We start from the raw sequence: 20,924 nt of genomic DNA, 5'->3' as shown, positions 1-20,924 counted from the left end.
GAACTCTTTGAAATATTTCCTATAAATATTGGAAATCAGTCAGCAGACAGTCATCACAGTTAGTTGTCAGTGACTTCAGAGCTACAAACAATTTCAATACTTCAGTAAAAGAGTAAGCTTTCTGTCATCATTTCTAAACTCAAACTGGCAAAAGTGTCTAAAATAGTTCTGCGGTAGATTTTCCTGTTGTAGCATGATGAAAAACAAAAAGGCTTCCAAGGAGGTTCCTCTAGTTTCCTCCCTCGCAGAAATCAAGTTTTTAATCTTGTAATTTAAGATATTTGTCTGTAAGACTCACACCATTTCAGACACTAATATTGTGCTAGTTCCCACTAGATGGCGGTAGTTGTTTACCGTATTCTCTTCTGAGGATTGTAATAGCCGTGGACCAACTATCTATGAGTAGCTAAGGGTGGAGTTGTCTTCCCCGCCAGTCTTCAAAAGTTGGAGCTAAAACCTTCGCCTTCACTCTTTCGGGAATAAAATGAGTTGGCAAATTCAATAATATCTGTACTGCATGTAATTAGTTTTAACCATTCGAAACTTTGTCTTTTTGATTAAACTAAATGAAATATTTAGTAATATTTGCGAAGCCTGACAACTCTTTTATATCGTTGTGTATATAATTTTGTAAATTATAGGGGCTAAAAAAAGTGTGTATGTGGGGGTGGGGGGGGAAGTAATGGTTAAGACAGTAAAAAAGGCAGTACGTGTTATATATTTGCATCAGTTACATTCTGGGAGTAGAGTAATGCGAACAATACCATCGCCTTTTTTAGGCTCTATCAACAGATGTGAGCATCTCTTCTTTTTAGATTTATTCTATAGGAATTAAATAATCAATTAATTATTTTTTATGATCGAGTACGAGGAGCCGAGTAGTACTACTGGTATTTATTAGGAAAGGCATCGCTCTATAATTCCATTCTCGTTCTAATGAAAACTATAACTTTTCCTTCAAGTAAATAAATTAAAAAAAATAATAGCTGGATAAATATATAAACATTTCGCTTCTCTTAACAGAAAAGTCAAAACTTTATGGAGCGCGCGGGGGGGAAATTCCACTTATGAAGATTTGAGTCTAATGGGTTAGCGTGGAAGTTGTTTGGTTAATACTATGATGAAACAGTTCAGTGAGGAAGTGTTTAGATGCATGTCTGCTTCCGTGTTTTTACGTCACTGGCGATAAAGAAATTTATTTTGATTCGTTCATTATCAGTCCGAAATACACTGTAAACTTTTATAAAGTGATATGCAAGAATTCATTTTAAAGGGTCTTAGTTATTTCAGATATATACAAAACTGACTTACGACAAGCTTACGAAATTTGTTGCAATAAGCTACAAACCACCTGTACACGCAGTTTCAGAGACGGTGCTATTTCGATCTTATCTGCATTTTTATGCAGCTATAAAATCGGCATGGTGATAATCGGACTATCAGAAATTTCCATTCTGTCGTAACTAATATATCTTGAAAATATTTTATAGTCTCAGCCAGTGAAGGTATGAAAGTTATACACATATAAGTAACTACAGCTCTCAACGTCTTAATTCAAATAGGTATGTTTAGTTACTTCGCGCTAGTTTTATTCCGGAAGAAAAGGGGGGAAAAATGTTCTTTTGTCAGTTGCTTTTATTTTTAAATTTAAACGCCCTAAAGTTTGAAAATATAAAATTAACTGTTTTCATATTTATGTTCATTTCTAAATGTGCTACTGATCGTAAATATTTTGATTCTATTCCTTGCTTTCTTGGAGGCATCCTTTCAATTCCTCAGTGAAACCAAAAGAAAAAAATACTAGCATAGATACCTCGTAAATAATAATAGTGACCCTGTATATCAAGAGATATACATATATAGATTTAATTATAATTGAAATGGGTTCAGTTAGTGTTGTGAGTGGTAAAATGATTCACGTGCAAGCTGACTTTTTAAAGTTCGATAAAAGTAGTCTAAAAGTAGGAAAAGGTAGACCTGATCTGCTTGGCAAAATATTCATTAAAAGTCAGTCTAATATGTGTTTAATTAAACATTGCATAAAGATAATTTGAAATTATTTTTATGCATGAAGAAAGAATGAAAAGCATCGTGTCCTTTAAGTTTATTCCTTTCAAAATTTTACTCATCACCTAATCATACAGAATAACAACACAAGTTTAATTATGTACGATAAAGTAGTATTTTGATCCTATTTATACCTATTTTTCTGTTGTCTCGTTAAATTGTTTATGCATTTATTTTTTTTTTTTAAAAAAAAGACAGCAAACGGGTTTTTTGTTGCTTAATACAGTTTTTTACCCACTGATGAAAACTGTTTTTCATACTTCTAGATGGAACATAACAGTTTATTCTAAAATTCTGGGGACATGTTCACTATATACCTGTCTTCCCCTCCTCCCTTTCTCTCAGCATTATTATATAGTTTGAAATCTGTCAATGTAATCCCAATTCTTTCAGGAAGACATTACACCTTCCTAGAAATATCTCACCATATGGTTTATCAGTATTTGTCTGCAAACAAATGATAGTGAAGATAAACCAATTTACTTCTTTCTACTTGAAGTCTTATATATTTATGGAGATGCAGCCTTAAATATATGCATAGTATAATTTTACTATAATTAGCTAAACACTTAGTTTTGTGGAATGCAATTGAATTAAGTATTCTTGAATTTTACATTTTTTGAAGGTCACATTTTCTGATTTTTCTTTGTTTTAAATATCATTTGCTTTAGTGTTTACACTTATAATGTTTCAGATTTTTAATTGATATAATATTATAAAAATGGAAACTTTATTGAGCTGTTGTGAAACAGCTTTCTCAAGCAGCATTTCAAGGCAGGATCAAGATCAGAGAGTGTTAGATTTGATCCTAGCATCAAAAGGGGTGTCTGACTGTTTTGTTGCCAGTTGGTGATAATGATAATACCATATTGGCCTGGGAAGTAGATAAGTATATGAATGTTCAAATTAGGACAGGTTTACATGCTGAACTATAAAGTGAAAATTATGACAAACTGAAGAGAATACTATGTTTAATCCCATGGTATCAGTTAGTGAATGGGAAGAATATCAACAGTGCATGGAAAGCTTTGAAAAGATGCTTAAACGATGCATTATCTGAATGTGCCCCTAGAGCTTAACAAACAAGTAGGGGCATCAGTGAAATGAATGTGCATTTTTATCATGCAAGAGGTTTATAAGAAAATGAAGTGAAAGGAATGTCATGAGAATAAGGAAATTATAAATATAAAGAGGAGTTATAAAACATATAAATCACAGGTGACAGAAGTTATGAGTATATTATGGAAAGCTAAGATGGAGTATGAAAAGAAATTGGCTATGCAGGCTGGAGATTCTTAACCCAAAAGAATTTTATCATTTATGCCTGCAAGTAAAAGAAATAATAAATATGAAAGAAACTAACTTGACTGATTGCAGGCAGTACCCTTGTTTCAGAAGAACATGTGATTCTTCAAATAATGAGTGTTTGTTTTAAGATCCATCAGCATGGTGCATGTAACAACATGGCACAGAAAACTAGCATTAGCTTGGATGGAGAGTTGCATAAAATGGAAGTTCTAGGGCTGTTGCATAAGCTTAATAAGAATATGGCAATAGACACAGATAGGATATTAGTATGTAGGCTTTAGGAATGTTCAGATGAACTGGTTAGGCCCTTGACATGTTTGTATAATTTGAGCCTCAACTCAGGAGAGATCTCATAGGGATGGAAAAAAAATAGTCCATTATACAGGCATAGTCTAAAAATTGATCTGTCTAACTACTAATACTATCAGTATTTCTGGAGTGGTGATAAAGATATTGATACATATCATTTATAGAATGATTTGAATATGCTGAACCTGTGGGCAGTGGCATAGCTAGAGCTTTTGTTGGCCGGGTTGGTTCCTGAGTTTGCCCCCTCCCTCAATATACACCAAAAATACTACAAAAAGTCATAATGACGTACGAGTATAGGGAAATAAATTAAAACACTATGTTGATATTTATTTTAATTGTAAATGTATAGTTGCTAAAAACTAATTATTAACTAATAAAAATGACTAAGTTAACATAAATAAAAGAATCGTCGAAAAATAAAATTGTATCTCACGTGAACAGCGCTGCCCGGGGCAGACTGCCCCCTCCGCCTTCCCCTAGCTATGCCACTGCTTGTGGGTAATTGATGATGGCTAGAAGTTCAGCATTAGTTAAGGGTAAAGTAATGCACTTGGGTATGATGGGATTTCTAGTGATATATATTGATGAGATTATGATTGGAGTTATGGTGGTGGATAAGAATTTGAAGTGTAAAGGTTATGCATAGCAAAAATTGCAAATACAACTCAATTGTGATGGAGTCAAAGGACTTCTGAAATGAGTCCTTTGACTCCATGGAGGTCAGATGATAATAATATTGTTGAAACCAACAGTGAACATAAAAATGGTTAGCAAATGAGTTGGTTAGGTCAGCATACCTGCTCTCCAACTAACAGGTCACATGTTTGAACCATGCTGTAGGCATGGATGTTTGCAATTGTTTTTAGGTGGGAGATGAATTTCATTGCCCAGTGTCTGTGTGTGTGTGACTGACCTGCTTATTAGAGGCCCACAACAGTGGCTTGCTAAAGTTCTCTAGAGAAGGATTTCCAGACTATATAAAAAAATAAACAAAAAAATACATAAAATTGATTAAAATGGGGGAAAATCTTTTGCTCCCCAATGGTATAAATGTACTATAGGTTTGCAATTAGCTTTTTGTGGGTAAGAACCACATTAAAAAAAAAAGAAACGTGGAAGAGAGTCACTGAAGTGTGATTCAGCAGTGAGTGTGGAGTGAGGTATGGTGTGTGCAGACTTCTAAGAAAAGCCAACATTTTTTTTTAATATTTGTTCTTTTTTTTATTACTATCAATCATTTGCTGTATTTTCTGTTAAGTGGATTCTCTGACAAAAGCATTGATCTGACTATTTAGTTTTTTCATCCAGCATATTTCTCTGCACTGAATCTTCTCACAAATTTCATCATTCACACAAGAAATTATTGCAGAGACAGTTAATCAACATTACAAAAAATTAGAAACAGCATTCTTTTTAAAATGACAGTGTCATATTAGTATATGGGGTGGGTTCAAGCATTAATCTCAGAACAGCTTTAAACTTTGTACTGTTTCAACATGCTTCAGACCTCCAGTAAGCAGTGTTGGTCTCCAACACTGCTGACACACATTCACAAAGTGTGATGAAAATCATTTACCTCTGAGAATGTTGATGCATTCATGCCACAGTAGAATTTGAACCCATAAGCCTGTAGGATGGAAAGGAATGACACTATATAAGTTAGCTTATCCAGGCTAGCAAATTTCAAAAAAAAAAATAATAATTTTAACAGATAATGTTTTTTTATATATATAAAATCGCCTACTCCCCGTATATGGGAATAAAAAGGCATTAGCTTTATAAACATAAATATGAGCTCATTAAGTATCTTTGCAATTAGCATAAATGATAGAAGAGCTGAATGAATTGTTTGAGGTAGCAAAAGAAAAGAGTGAGAGAGTTAGAATGATTAGTCTTTTGCCACGGTATGACAGTGAAATGTTTAAAAGGAGGGCCATAATTGCGAATGACTTTATGCGTGGGTTAGGTATGACGAGTGGTGTGGAATTTGTGGACGTGTGGAGTGAGTTTGATGGGCGAAAGGATCTATATAAGATGGATGGCTTACATTTGAATGGTTATGGTGTAAGAAGACTTGAGAAAATGTTGCTGAATGTAGTGGATGTGCAAATTCAGGGAAACTAGATTTGTTAAGGGGGGGGGAGTAGATATACAGTCCTTAGGGAGGCAGTTGAATGTAAGAATGAATATAATATGCTAGAGCAAATAAGGACAACAAACCAGAGTGGGATAGTTAATATAAGGCATTAAGGTAGGGTTGGGGCTAATGGGGGTCTTAAATTCATGTACACTAATACTAGGAGTATTAGGAACAAGAAGGAAGAGTTTTTGGCCATGGTTGGCACTTCCAGACCACAGGTTATTGGTATTAGTGAAACATGGCTGACTGTAGATGATATAGCTAGTGGGATTGAATGTGATGGGTATAGTGTGTTCAGGAATGACAGAGAGAATAAAATGGGCGGAGGAGTATTGTTGATGATAGCTCATGAGCTACAGCCAAGGAGAATAGAAGTTGAATTGCAGGATAGAGAAAAGAGCACATTTGAGGCCATTTGGTGTGAGATTGTGGCTAGCAGAACTAAATATACAATTGGGTGCTGCTATAGACCAGGTGATGGAAAAGATGGTGGTGACAATATGCACAAGCAAATAGAAGAAATGAGTGGAAGGAGGGTGATTATTATGGGAGATTTCAACTATGGTCGCATTGATTGGAGTGAGGAGAGGACACACGGGAGGAAGGAATTGGATTTTATGCGGTTATTAAGGGATAACTATCTGCAACAGCATGTAATGGAAAATACTAGGGGTCAGAGAGTGCTTGACCTAGTAATTGAGGATTTGACTGTAACATCTGAGGATTTGGCTGTAACAAATATGACCACATTGCTACCAATTGGTGAGAGTGATCATAGGGTCTTGACTTGGGAGGTGGCTAAAGGTGTAGAATTTTCAATTAAGACAGGGTACATGTGGAATTATCGGGCTGGAAAGTATGACAAGCTTAAGAGTTTGATTGGCTCAGTGCCATGGCATGTACAACTGCAAGGACTAGAAGTTGATAGTGCATGGGAGGTAGTTAAGAAGTGCTTGCATGAAGCAATCGCTGACTGTATACCTAGAGTCCGAATAATAAATCAAGTAGGGGTTAAATGGATGAATAACACCATTAAGCTTGAGCTGCAAAAAAAGAAACAACTATGGAGGGAATTTAAGGAGAAAGGTGACCGGCAGGCACATGAACGGTATAAAGCGCAGGCTAGAAGGGTGACGAGTGTGGTAAGAAAAGCAAAAAAGGATTACGAAAGAACATTGGCCATGCAGGCTAAAGAGAATCCTAAACAGTTTTTTAGATATGTAGCAAGTAAAAGAAAAAATGTACATGGCAGAATGATTTTAAAGAATGCCGATGGTGGGGAGGTAACTGAATCAGTTGAGATAGCTGAGTTACTGAGTGAGCACTTTGCAAGAATATGTCATCCAGGTGGTGACATTGCAGAAATGAATAAACTAGTAGATTATACGGGAATTGTGGTGAATGAAGTGGAGGTCAGCAGTCTATTTCATAACCTCAATGTCAATACATCTGTGGGATTGGATGGTATACCAGCTCGTGTAGTACGAGAAGCAGCTAAAGAATTGTCAGTACCCTTGACCATTTTGTTTAATTTGAGTCTCAGGTCTGGGTTAGTCCCGAGCGGTTGGAAGGAAGGGAAAATAGTTCCACTGCATAAAGGTGGTTCCAAGACTGCTGTTGTAAATTACCGACCGATTAGCATATCAGGAATCATTGTCAAGGTCTTAGAGAAATTAGTCAAGAAAAGAATACAGGATTGGATAGATGAAAATGGGATATTGTATGGGGGACAACATGGTTTTTTGAAGGGTAGATCATGCCTCAGTAACTTGCTCACGTTTTATAACACAGTGACGGCTGAACTGGATAGGGGTAATGGGTTTACAATGATACTACTGGACCTTGCCAAGGCCTTTGACAGGATACCACATGGAACCCTAATCAGTAAACTGGAGCAGATGGGGATAGATATAGGGTTGGTAAGATGGATAGGAGGGTGGTTGAAGGAGAGATACCAGAGAGTGGTTTATTCAGGAGTGGAGTCAAAAAGACGTCTTGTGACTAGTGGAGTGCCGCAGGGCTCTGTTCTTGGACCACTGCTTTTCAATTTGTTCATCAATGATATTGGAAAGGATTTGAGAGGAAGTGTTCACTTGTTTGCTGATGATGCAAAGTTGGGTAGAGCAATTGTGAGTGCACAGGATGTCAAAATTTTACAGGATGATTTGGATAGTTTGGAGGACTGGGCTAGGAAAAATGGATGTCAGTTTAATGTGACAAAGTGTAAGGTTATGCACTTTGGGGTGAAAAGAATAGCAGCAGTATATCGCATAGGTGGAACCGTACTCCAGGAGATTGATGAGGCCAGGGATTTGGGAGTACTGGTGGATAGGGAGTTGAAGTTTAGAGGGCACATTGCAAAAGTAACTAAAACAGCTCACCAAATCACTTGGCTTATGAAAAATACTTTAACATGAAGAGAGAAGCAAGTTGTTGCTCTGTATCGAGCCTTGATAAGACCCCATCTGGACTTCTGTGTCCAGTTATGGGCACCAGGGTTTCTTCGTGATGGGGGAGGAAGTGGAGAGGGTCCAGAGACGAGTGACCAAGATGATAGCAGGTCTGTGGAATGAACCTTATGAGAATAGGTTGAGGATTTGTGGGTTGCAGAAATTGGACGATAGGCAAAGGAGGAGGGGTGATATGATTGAGACATTCAAATTACTGAAGGGTTTTTATAAGATTGATCCAGAAGATATTTTTGAAAATATGACTGGTGGTGGGAGGACTAGAGGCCATGCATGGAATCTGGGCAATAGCGTGGTTGACAAGGGTGTTAGAGCTAGGTTTTTTACTTGGAGAGTGGTGAATGAGTGGAATAAGCTTCCAGAGTCTGTTGTGGGTGCTACGACCGTGAATGATTTCAAGGCAAGATATGATAGATACTATGTAAATGTTGAATAGTTGTTCCAGATATGATGTTAGGGCCTCCCTCGATGAGTCTGTCAACTCCTTGGAGTTTCCCGGAACAATAATAATAATAATAATAATTTTATATTATTGATAAAGAAGCTATATACATTAGCAGTGTTTCTTGTAGATACTGCTGCTATCTACTGTTTCTTGTCTAAAGGTAAACTTCCAGACCAGCTTTTTGAATTAAAATTTTTTTTTTTTTTGCTACCAAAGCTAGTGGTTTCTTCTAGTTACTTTAATAATTGGCAAAAGAGCAAAGAAATGCCTTTGATACATAAAAGGTACATAATGTGCATTAGTATTGTGAGTGGAATCAACGGTTAAGTATTAAAGGTATTGACATTTTTTTTTGAATTCCCTCCAGTGGCATTTCCAAGAGATTACAGAGAACATAGCAAACAGGAATGAATGAAAAATATAAGTAGTTATATACACATCATATATATTATTAGTCACTGTAGTTTCAATGGATTTGTGTTCAAAATGTTTATAGATTTGCCAAGATCATTATTGCAGTAAGAAAATACAGAACCATAGTCTTTATTGCAGGTGACATTGCATTAAAATCATTCAAATGTCAAAGTGGAGGGGAAAATGAACTTGATTATTATTATATTTAAGATCTTAGACTTAGACATAAACAAAGAAGGAAATTAATAAATAATAAACACATCAGCATTTACCAGTTTCATCTCTAAAATTGATTTATATGAGCCAGACACTTATAGCTATTGAAATGACTGCGAAAAATAACTTCACTATTAGAGATGTTTGAATAAAATCATTACTCAAGAATTAAATAATAAATAGGATTGAAACGAACAAAATTATGTTTGGACTGCAGAGCAAAGTTTTGGCTTTCATGAAGCAAGCAGTGAGTTTTCTTGGTTTAGCAGAGGTGACTTGATTTAGTCATTTGTGTAGAAGTTAAGAGCTTAGTTGGGAGGGGAGGGGAAGCTATACCATCATGATATGAAGACAGTTTCCAAACTATTCGGGAATCTACTGGTATGTTTCTGGTGAAAGACTCATTGGGGAGGGGTCAGCTTTATATTTAAGATAGCATCACCTGAATGAGTTGAAGAATGAAAGAGCTAAAGTTACATCCAGTGGTCTTGACAATAAAACAAAATGCTATTTGAACAGGAGACTGATTTTCTGCACTTAGTTCTTTAGAATCAAAACCTAATAGGTTATGCATGAAGTTGGCATTATTGCTTGGACTGCTTTGAATACTTGAAGAATCAAGACTTTAATAGTAAGTACAAGTAATATTGGAGAGTTGGAAGGTTGATGTTTTTATTCCATCAAGGATTTGTTATTCAATCACAGCAAGTACTTGAATCAGGAAAACAGAAGCAATTTCTAAACCATTTCAATAAGTATGGGATTAGCTTCCCATTAAGTTCTGGTGCCCAAGAACTAGCTCTTCCCCTTTAATTTATTCTGGCTATCCTTTGTAAGAGAAGATACCATCCTTCTCCTTTGTATCAGAAAAAAAGAAGAAACTTCAACTTGAAGTATATTGAATAGCTTTGTTTTAACAGATTTCAAAGAAATAGGAAAATTACTGATAGTTATTGTCCATAAGTTCATAAGAATTATCTAAATACAGAGAGGGAAAGCAAGAAGCCAAGAGAGTTGTGGCACAGGCAAAGGCCATGGCATATCGACATCTGTATGATCAATTAGAAACAAAGGAAGGACAGAGAAAAATTTACCAACTAGCGAAATGTAGAAATAAAGCAGCAATGGACATCTTACATGTGAGGCAGATCAAAGACGCTGAAGGAAGAGTATTATGGAGGTATGTGGACATAAGAAACAGATGGAGAATATACTTTGACGGACTTTTGAATGAGGAAAATGCAAGAACTTGCAGAGAAGATGGGAAGTCTTCTGAGGGGATGGTGCAGAACATCAGTAGAGTGGAAGTGATGGAGGCCATGGAGAGGATGAGGAATGGAAAATCGGTGGGCCCTGACAGGATTCCAGTGAAGGCATGGAAGGCACTGGGGAAGAGTGAATGGACCTGCTGTGGGACCTGTTCATGAAAGTTTGCCAACAGGAAAATATACCCAAGGAATGGAGGGAGAGTACTCTTGTCCCCAACTACAAGGGTAAAGGGGATGCACAAGACTGTAAAAATTACAGAGGAATAATGTTGATGTCCCACACAATGAAAATCCTAGAAAGGGTTCTTGATGGAAGATTGAGGAAGAAGGTGGAGATTACAAAGGAACGATTTGGCTTCATGCCTGGTAGATCAACAACAGATCTATCTTTGGGTTACGGCAGATGATGGAAAAGTTTTGAGAGAAACAACAGGAGCTACATCTGGCATTTATTGATCTGGAGAAAGCATATGATAGAGTGCCAAGGCAAGAAGTCTGGAGGTGTCTGAGGGAGAAGAAGGTTCCGGAGAAATATGTCAGGTTGATGCGGGAGATGTACAGAAATGTGAAGACAAGTGTTTGGACCTGTCTGGGACAGACAGAAGTTTTCAAGTAACAGTTGGCTTGCATCAAGGGTCAGCATTAAGTCCGTTTCTGTTTGACATTATGATGGAGGTGGTGACGGAGGAAGTGAGAGAAGATGCACCTTGGACAATGTTGTATGCAGATGACATCTTGCTGTGTGCAGATTTTAAGAGAAGTGGGAACTAAACTGGGAAGATGGAGAAAAGTACTGGAAGAGAGAGGTATGAGACTGAGCAGAAGTGAGACAGAGTATATGTGTTGCACAGTGGGCGGCGGCCAGGAGACAGACCTGGAGCTGGAAGGAAATGTCATCAGGAAGGTGAGGGACTTTAGATACTTAGGTTCAACAGTGGAAGAAGATCGAGGAGCTGAGAAGGAAGTGGGATGCAGGATACAAACGGGTTGGAGGAACTGGAGGGAGATGGCTGGAGTGTTATGCGATAAGAGGGTGCCGATTAATCTGAAAAGCAAAATCTATAGGACAATAGTGAGGCCAGCTATGACGTATGCTATAGAAACTGTGGCCCTGAGGAAAAATAACATCAGCAGGATGGAAGTAGCAGAGATGAGAATGCTTAGGTGGATGTGCGGTGTGACCAGAAAGGATTGTCTGAGAAATGACTATGTCAGGGGAACAGTGAAAGTTACGAACTTAGGAGCGAAGATACAGAAGGCAAGGTTGAGATGGTTTGGTCATGTGATGAGGAGGGAGGACGAATATGTGGGAAGAAGGGTCATGCAGATGGATATGCAAGGAAGGAGGAAGCGTGTGTGGCCAAAGAAGAGATGGAGGGAGCTGGTAGAAGAGGACTTGAGGATGAAGAACTTGGATGTGGTGGCAGCCCAAGATAGGAGGATGTAGAGGAGACTCATCATCAACAGTGACCCCGCTTAAGTGGGAGAAGCTGCAGAAGAAGAAGAAGACTGATAATTCTTATGAAGTTATGGACAATAACTATCTAAATATTTATAGAAAATGTTGGCAACAGACATTGAATGTATCTATATCTTATTGTATATCTTCGGGTGCTTATACAGGAGCACCACCTTAAATATGAGAACACTATTATGTATAGAGTTATTTAGAAATAAAGTAACACTTTGAAGAAAAGAGAACCTACTTTTTGAATGTTGACCAGGCAAAATTTGTAATATGTTTATGCCAAGAAATTTTACGTTCCCTGAATATAAAATCAATTATTACTATACATAAGACATCTTAAACAAAAATGGATAGAACATTTAAATCGAATGCACAACAACAGACTACCAGAAATATTATACAGATATAAAATAAGTGGAAAAAAAAAGAATTGGAAGACCAAGAAAGAGATGTCACGATGGCCTTAAATCCATGTTAGGAAGAAGAAATTTATGCCAAGAAAGACTTCAGTAAGTAAGAAAAATCACCTTGTTCAGAGATTTCAGCATTGTTGAAATAAAACTGGCTGAAACAGGTTATTTTTGTTAGAAATAATATAGGAATGAATTTTACTAGCATTAAAATTAACAAGGTTATCAGAATCTGTTGAAGAATAATTTTGAGATCAGAAGTAGAATTATAGAAGCTGATTATTTTCGATAAAAAGTAAGCTGACAACCCAGTTGCAGAAGTCAGGCTATATGATGAATATTTGCTTAATAAGCCTTTATACTAAACCTTATCAGATGTCTTAGAATAAAAAAAAACAGCCACTTGAGATTCCTGAAACTCTTCTGTGACATTTGTCCAAACAAGATCTCCTGTTGACTGACAGTGGCAGAATCCATATTGGCTGTCATATATTGGTTGAGAGGCTTTGGAGTAGTGTTATTATTATCCTAAGACCTCCATGGAGTCACAGACTCATCTAGGAGGTCCCTTTTGTCATACACACAGCTCATCATATCGTTCCTTAAGCACATTCAAATTCTCTGCAGACTCCATGCTTTCAGGCAATTCATTCCAATAATTCAAAACTCTCCATACAAAAATCCTTCTCACTCCCTTACTCACACCATCTTTATACAGCTTCAAGGGATGACCTCTTGTTCCCCCTCCCCCCAAATCTCCCACCATTTTATGAAAAACCTCTTCAGTGTTAATCCTATAACAACCCCTTACCAAATTTCATGTCTCCCTCACATCACTACTCTTCCTCCAATCTACTAGACCTCTACAAATAGCATTGTTTCAACCTATCTTCATTCAACATTTTAGAGATCAGAAATTATTTTGATCAATTGCCTCTGGACCCTCTCCAACATTTCTTCATCTTTTGAAAACCAGGTGACCACATTTATGCACAGTATTCCATATGTGCCTTATGGAGCCAGAGCCTTATACAATGAAACCAGAATCTGCTTACCTCTATAAGTTGTCCTCTGCATTATTGCCAGAATTCGTTGTGTTGTCCTCTAAATTTTAGATTCTTATCCACCATCCTAAGATCTCTTATTTCCTCCACCTCAAGCACTATATCTCCAACAAGAGTAAATTTTAAATCTCATCTTTGTTTTCCAAATTTTAAAACTTGACATTTCACAACATTGAACTGGTGTCCTCACTCCAGTATACCCAGTCATGTAGTGAAATGTCCTCATAGTTCATCCCAACTTTGCATCATCTGCAAACAGCAGTATATCCCTGTTCAAATCTTCCCCAATATCATTAACATACAGGTTAAACAACAATGGTCCTAAAACAGATCCCTGAGGTACAAAACTAGTGACTTTCCTCTTCTGGGATATTGCTCTAGCATACACATCTTGTTGATACCTATCAGACAGCCAATCTCTAATCCATTGCACTATACTGATATCCAACCCCATCCGCTCTAGTTTGATTGTCAACTTATCATGCAGTAATCTATCAAAAGCCTTTGCAATGGGTGTTAATGGGTTTTTCCATTATTTTAATAAGAATAGAAGAGAAAGAAAAAAAAATGGAAAAATACATTAATGCCCATTGCAAAGGCTTTTGATAGATTACTGTAGTGTTTTCTCTTTTCTGTACTCCTGCTTAACGAGGCAACCACTTGGCATTCTTAAAATACTAGACAAAAATGTGATTGCTATGGGTCAGTGCTGCTTAAGAAATAAAAATCAACTCTAAGATATCCATTCATAGGGCAATTCAGATAATATCTGCAGTGTACAGTGAAATTACTACTGAGAAGGATAGTGTGAGAAAGAGATGAAACTTTGGTTTCTTTAAGAGACATCTAGAAACCAATGTATTCATGTCTACTATTAGAAATTAATCATATACAGTGACTTCAATTAAACACATGTACCTATTACGTGTAGTTATAGATAATAGGTACATGTTTTTAATTTAGGGAAAAGCTTTGTAATAACACAGTATAGAATGAATACAAGTAGAAGTGCCCAGTTTGAAGATTAAAATAACAGTCATATTAAATAACTGTTATTTAATATGACCGTTATTTTAATCTTATTTTAATCCTATTTTAATGTTATTTTATTTTATGAATGTTGTTTTAATCTTCAAACTGGACACTTCTATTATATTCATTCTATATTGTGTTATTAAAGCTTTGAAGGCATGGTCCATAAAAGAAAAAAAAAGTAAAGCTATTAGTGAAATAAGCCATCCAATGAAAAGTATTATTCTTTTTTGGATGAGGAGAACAAGCCCAGACAGAATAAATTTATTGCATTCCATGAGCACTGGACAAAGACAATAGGTGACTTAGCATCAGTAAATTACCTTGTCAAACAAATAAAAGGCGGAAATGGCTATAATGAAAAGCTGAATAACAAGGAAAATGTAGGTAATGTTTTCCAATAAACTGACAAATGTAAATGAGGAGGAGGCTCCAATGAGAAAGATGAAATAGGTTTTGTCTGCAAAGGAAATGTTACAAAACACATTTTCTTGTTCAAACAAGTTTTAGTCTATGTAAAACTTGTGCTTGAACACAGAAAATTATTATTATTCAGGCCTCCATGGAGTCAAAAGACCCATTGTGAGAGATCCTTCCTAGGAAACACAAAGTCGGTCGTTCCATTCCTTGAATTCATTGACTGTTCTTGCTGTCATCACTATCAGGCAATGCATTCCATGGTCCAACCACTTTTCATGCAAAGAAACCACTCCTCACCCTCTTGCTCACAAATTTATCCCCCTCAAATCCTGGGGACCAAATTTGAGAAAAATAGTCTGTGGTCTGATCAGAGTCTTATGCAATGTGGAACGATAACTCTTTTATCTCTTCAGGTCAGCAATTGTATCTGGGTTACTTTCACCACCTTTGCATTATGTTCCCTGAATTTCAGTTTTCTATCAATCATCACCCCCAGATCTCTTGTCTCCCTACTTCTTCTAGTACAGCTCCTCCAATCAAGTATGCAGCCTCCCATCGATGTATCCCAAACTTCAAGACTTTACATTTCGATGCATTAAACTGACACCCCTATTCATTTTCCCATTTGTCTAGTTTATTCAAATCCTCTTGCAGGACTGCCACATATGCACTATTACTAATCTCCCTTCCCAGGTTCACATCATCTGCAAATAATTGAATATAATCCTGCAAACCATTGACAATGTCATTGATATAAAGGTTAAACAATACAGATCCCAGTAGTGAGCCCTGTGTGACTCTCATATAACCTTCTGCATCCTTGATATTGCCTCACCATATGCAACTCTGACACCGATCAGACAGCCAATGGTGAATTCTGTTGACTAACCTTACATCTAAACCCATGTGCTGCAACTTAAATCTCAGCTTATCATGTGGCACCCTGTCAAATGCCTTTTGCGAAATCCAAAAAAATGGCAGTATATGCCTTTCCCTCATCAACTACTCTTGTCACTTTATTATAAAAGGCAATCATATTACTAAAGCAAGAGTGCCCCTTAACAAATCCATGTTGACTCTCACAGATAATATCACCCTCATCTGCCCAATGCTGTATGTGTTCCCTCACTAATTTCTTCAAGATCTTAACAACTACTGATGAAACACAAACTGGCCTATAATTAGACACATGCAGTCTGCTACTGCCCTCATGCAATGGTACTATCTTACCTTCCTTTCATTACCTTCCTTCTCGATTGACAGGTCAATCGAGCTGTCAGTTCTTTAGCACATTCTCTCAAAACCCGTGGTGAAATACCATCCAGTCCCACAGCTTTACTCACATCCAGAGTACTCAGTATTTGGAACACACTCTCCTCTCGTACTTCTAAACTCGAATCTGCCCTATCCCTCCAATATGAAAACCTACTTCTCCAGGATGAAATACTCCAATAAAGTGTTTATTGAACAACTCTACTATATCCTCTGCATCAGTCACTCTATTCCCATTTTTATCCCACAATGTTATTCTTCCACAATCATTTCTCCTCCTACTGGCCACATATCTAAAAAATTCCTTAGGATTTTCTATGAATCTCAGTGCCAATCTCTTCTCATATTCCAGTTTTGCCTTCCTTACCATACTAGTCGCTCTCCTTGGCCTGAGTCTTCTATTCTTCATGCATCTACACTCCCTTTCCTTATATCTCTTCCATAACCTCTTTTACACCTGCAGTTCATGTTTGATATTGTTTGTCATCCACTTTACATCAAATTTTGTCCGCTTCTTCACTCGTGGAATACAGCGTACTATTGCTGCTAACAAATATTCATTCACAATTTCCCAAGCACTAATGATATCCTGGCATTTCAATTCCGCCCTCCATGGAACTGCCCCAAGTTGATATCTAAGATTATTATAATCACCTGCCTTGTAATTCCACATGTTCTCTTTTCTTTGATACTCCTGCATATTTATTCATTTTCCAAGTCAAAAACCACATGGTCACTCTCTCCAACTGGGGGGTAGAAATGTCATCTCAGCTATTATCAGCCCTTCTGATGCTATAGCAAAATCCAAAACTCTTGAATCTCTTGTTTCCTCTATTACATGTTGCCTAAGACATTTGTCCCTCAATAATTCTTGAAATTCCATTCCCTTATTACTACATGCATTTTCCTCTTCCCAACTTATACTTCTGTAATTAAAATCTCCCATAACAATAATTTTTCTTGCACTTGCTAAGCTCAACTGCCTAAACATTTCCTGCTCCCCACCCTCTGTGCTCTTTGGCTTGTAGCAACACCCAGTTTCGTAGCTAGGGTGGTGCGGAGGGGGTGGTCCGCCCCGGGCAGCACTTTGAAACGTTTTGAACTTTTGCAGTTAATTCTAAAATACAGTCTCGAGAACTCGGTTCCAAATATTGTAATGCTATTGCAAATTTTCCTCACAATTGCTGTAAGTGTGAGAAGAATTTTTCTAAATAAAACTGATTAATAATTACCTACATTACTATGAAATAGACTTCACCAATCTCTTTGACGATTTTGCTAACAGTAAAGCAAGGAAAACATTTTAGAATGTTGAAATTAAAGTTTTACTTCAAAAATAAACCTAGTGTTTCAATTTATTTCCCTATACATCGTTTTGACTTTTTGTAGTATTTTTGGTGTGTATTGAGAGGGGAGAAAAACTCAGGGACCGCCCTGGGCAGCAACAGCCCAATTAAATATCCTGTCTTGCCCACCTCTACATCACACCACATGCTTTCAAAACCATTAGTATCACTGCCCTCGAAAGCCTCCACTCTCAGAGGACATAAGTTATCACTTATCATAAGCAGTACTCCACCACCATGTTTTCCCTTCTTATCCTTTTGAAAAATGCTGTACCTTGCTACTTCTATTCCTGTTATTATATCATCTTCTGCCAACCACAACTCAGAGATCCCATTAATCTTTAACCAGGCTAAAGCTATCCATGCCACCAATTCATTTTGTTTATTCTGGATATTGCTGGCATTAGTATAAAGCATAAAAATGTCACTGTTTTTATACCTATCATTATCCCCTCCAGACTTCACTGGACTCAGCATTACCTTATGTCATCCCTCTTCTTCCAAGCAGCTATTCCCACAAGAGGCCACCCCTGCTGCCATCCATCCTGGGAATTCTAGTTTCCCTGCATTGTCATTTTGACTTGTTAGAAAATAAAAAAAAAAAAAAAATGGAAAATAGAAAATTAAATACCAACTCATCAGATTATTTGGACTCATTAACAATGAACATTTATTTGGAATTCAAATGAGTGAATTAAAAAAAAAGTCTTTTTGTTTTCTTTAGATCAATAAGTTGTATAGTATGAAAATATGTATTTAAAATTTAACTCATTTAAAATATATTTAAAATTAAACAAAATGTGTTTAAAATGTATGCATATTTTAAACACATTTCTAAATCTTTAAATTTTTTTTATTAACCTTTAATATTGGATTCAAACCCATTTCTTAATTCAGGAGCTTGATTCTTGAACAAAATTGAAGTTGATTTGTACACCTAGTCAAGCTTTTCTAAGGATAAATGAATCTGGACAGTAGTTGCAATGTTTCATATATTTCATCTCATTACTGTATGTTACATATTTTATTAATTAACATATTTTAATTGAAATAAATATACATTTCAATTTTAGGAGTCATCATGTGGAAATACATTTCTTTAGGAACTAAATGTTTACATCCATTTCAGAAGAATGATGTATTTTTGCTAATTCGCACTTTTTCGCGATGCTCGATGTTATATGAAAAAAAAAACTTTCGTGTTCTAGTTTTGGGTGGAGGTTCAGGAGGTATAACTATGGCATCAAAGTTTGCCTCAACACTAAAGAAAGGGACCATAGCAGTCATTGATTCTGCAGAGGTAAGTCATTTTGCAAAATCTGTACCTAAATTGTTTTGCTTGACGTGATAGTATAAAATCTTTGTTGGTTCAAGATATAACAGGAGGTTCATTCTTGATGTCACAAAATTTTCCAAAGACTACATCAAGAACCCATTCCTGGAAATCTTCTCCATTATTCATCCATTAAACACTTTGCTATCTTGTGTCTTCAATGTTGGGAATTGCAGATATGCATGGAAGCAAATGGAATTAAAGGTTGCTGTGTGTGTGTGTGTGTGTGTATAAGGGGGAAAGTAATGAATGATTCGAGAGTGACACTGTTGGTAGATCTGATAATAATCGGTAGTAATGAATGAGAAGGTGTACAAGGTAGAATGAGCAGAGTGATTGAGGCTTTGAATATGAGGAGCAAGTGAGTAAAAGAGTTGGTAGCAGTAGTAAAAACAAATGATTTGGTTGGGAACAAGGAGAATGTGAAAATGGAAGTTGTTCAGGAGAGTAAAAAATAATGGATGTCATCTTATCCAGTAACTTGTTAAGTTTATCAAGTATTTATCAATTATGTTAAAACCAAAATCAAATGAATAAACCAAACAAATTATTGGGTAAAATGACATCTGTAGATCAAGAGACTATTAAAACCCTCTAAACCTACCATGCAAGAGCATCTTAGAATACAACAAAATTCCATAAAAGTAATTATCCATTCAGACCTATTGTAGATTCTGTAGGTAGCCAAACTTAAAAATCTCAAGATTTCTCTCTAATCTTCTTCATCCTCTCATTGTACACTCAGTTTCTTTGATAAAATATTCCATAGAATTTCTCTCAAGACAAAGATGTAAAACTGGCATCTTCAGATGTGATGGTGAATTTTGACATTGACTCTCACCTCATGAGGTGAGAGGCAATTAAGCGCCTCTGTAGCGCAATTGGAAGAACGACGGTACGTTGCGCCCTTTGATTAGAAAAGGCCCAAGTTCGATTCTCGTCATGATGGGAGGAATCTTTATATGGACTTTTTCAATTGAAGGTGAGTTAGCTGATCTCATACGGAGGTAGCAGGGTTTTTTTCTCCCAGAAACTCTGGTTTTTCATCCCGCATACAGACAAATTGGCCCTTTAGAACACACGCAATTTACAGACAAAAATACTAGCTGTGGTGGTTGTGGGCAGTAGATGGCGTTGATGTAGGTGATTGATAGTAGAGGTTTGGTGTAGTAGCGGAGATGGAGTGTTGTATAGTAGGTGTCCTTCCACGATGATTTTTCAGACTCCTTGGAGGTGTCATGAATAATAATGAGAGGCAATGTCTCATACTGAGACAACAGAATTTCTAGATAAAATTTCCATCAGACATTGTAAACTTATTCAAATTAGTCACATCTGGGTTACTTCACATGGAAGGATTAACTATAACAACAAGTGGAAAGAACTGTTGAAAGTTTTTCACGTAGTTATACTATAAATTGGATGAATGAAAAATGTAGAGAAATAGAAATTCTACAGGAAAAGCATGACATGTTTTAATCTACATGAAAAGCTGAAAGAGAGACCTCAGGTATATTTAAAAAAAAAAAAAAACTATGTATCCTTTGAAACAAAAAGGGAGAAATAATAATATCCGAAAAGGATGACATAATACAAGAATGGATGAAATATGTAGAACTCTTTATTGATAACAGAGAGAACCCAGAAAATACTTATGAACAGATGGAAGATCCATGCATTCTAAGATCAGAGGTAGAATTGAACTGAACTCAGCTAAAAATGGTAAAGCCTTAGGCCCTGATAGAATACCAGCAGAAATAGTAAAGTTATTAGAAAGTTGACAACATTACTATATTAGTAAAGCTATTTAATAAGATCTACGATACAGGCATAAACCCTCAAGACTGGTTACAGTTGACCTTCATCATGCTACCTAAAAAAAAAGCAAAGCAAATATGAAAACTTGTAATGACTATAGAATGATCAACCTAATGAGTCATA

General features: G+C 36.5%; 1 protein-coding gene across 3 annotated transcripts in view; it reads left to right on the top strand.

Annotated features, from left to right (window-relative positions):
• Positions 1-419: 419 nt before the first annotated feature.
• Positions 420-20,924, top strand: part of Sqor (Sulfide quinone oxidoreductase) — a 124,480-nt gene continuing 103,975 nt past the window's right edge. Inside the window, exons 1-2 of one of the 3 annotated variants that reach the window (XM_090413140.1) lie at positions 420-519; positions 18,724-18,950. In XM_090413140.1, the coding sequence (XP_090269266.1) occupies positions 18,732-18,950 (219 nt within the window). In that variant the 5' untranslated portion in view covers positions 420-519; positions 18,724-18,731. Of the gene's footprint in view, positions 520-1,283; positions 1,563-18,723; positions 18,951-20,924 lie in introns of those variants that run through there. The other 2 variants (XM_090413141.1, XM_090413139.1) reach the window with 2 other exon arrangements.

This window comes from Typopeltis vanoorti, chromosome 23 (genome assembly GCF_054136105.1).
Source record: "Typopeltis vanoorti isolate ZY-2024b chromosome 23, IOZ_Tvanoo_1.0, whole genome shotgun sequence".
NCBI classification, from domain to species: Eukaryota; Metazoa; Arthropoda; class Arachnida; order Uropygi; family Thelyphonidae; genus Typopeltis; species Typopeltis vanoorti.
This window is presented reverse-complemented; position numbering and strand designations above follow the sequence as displayed.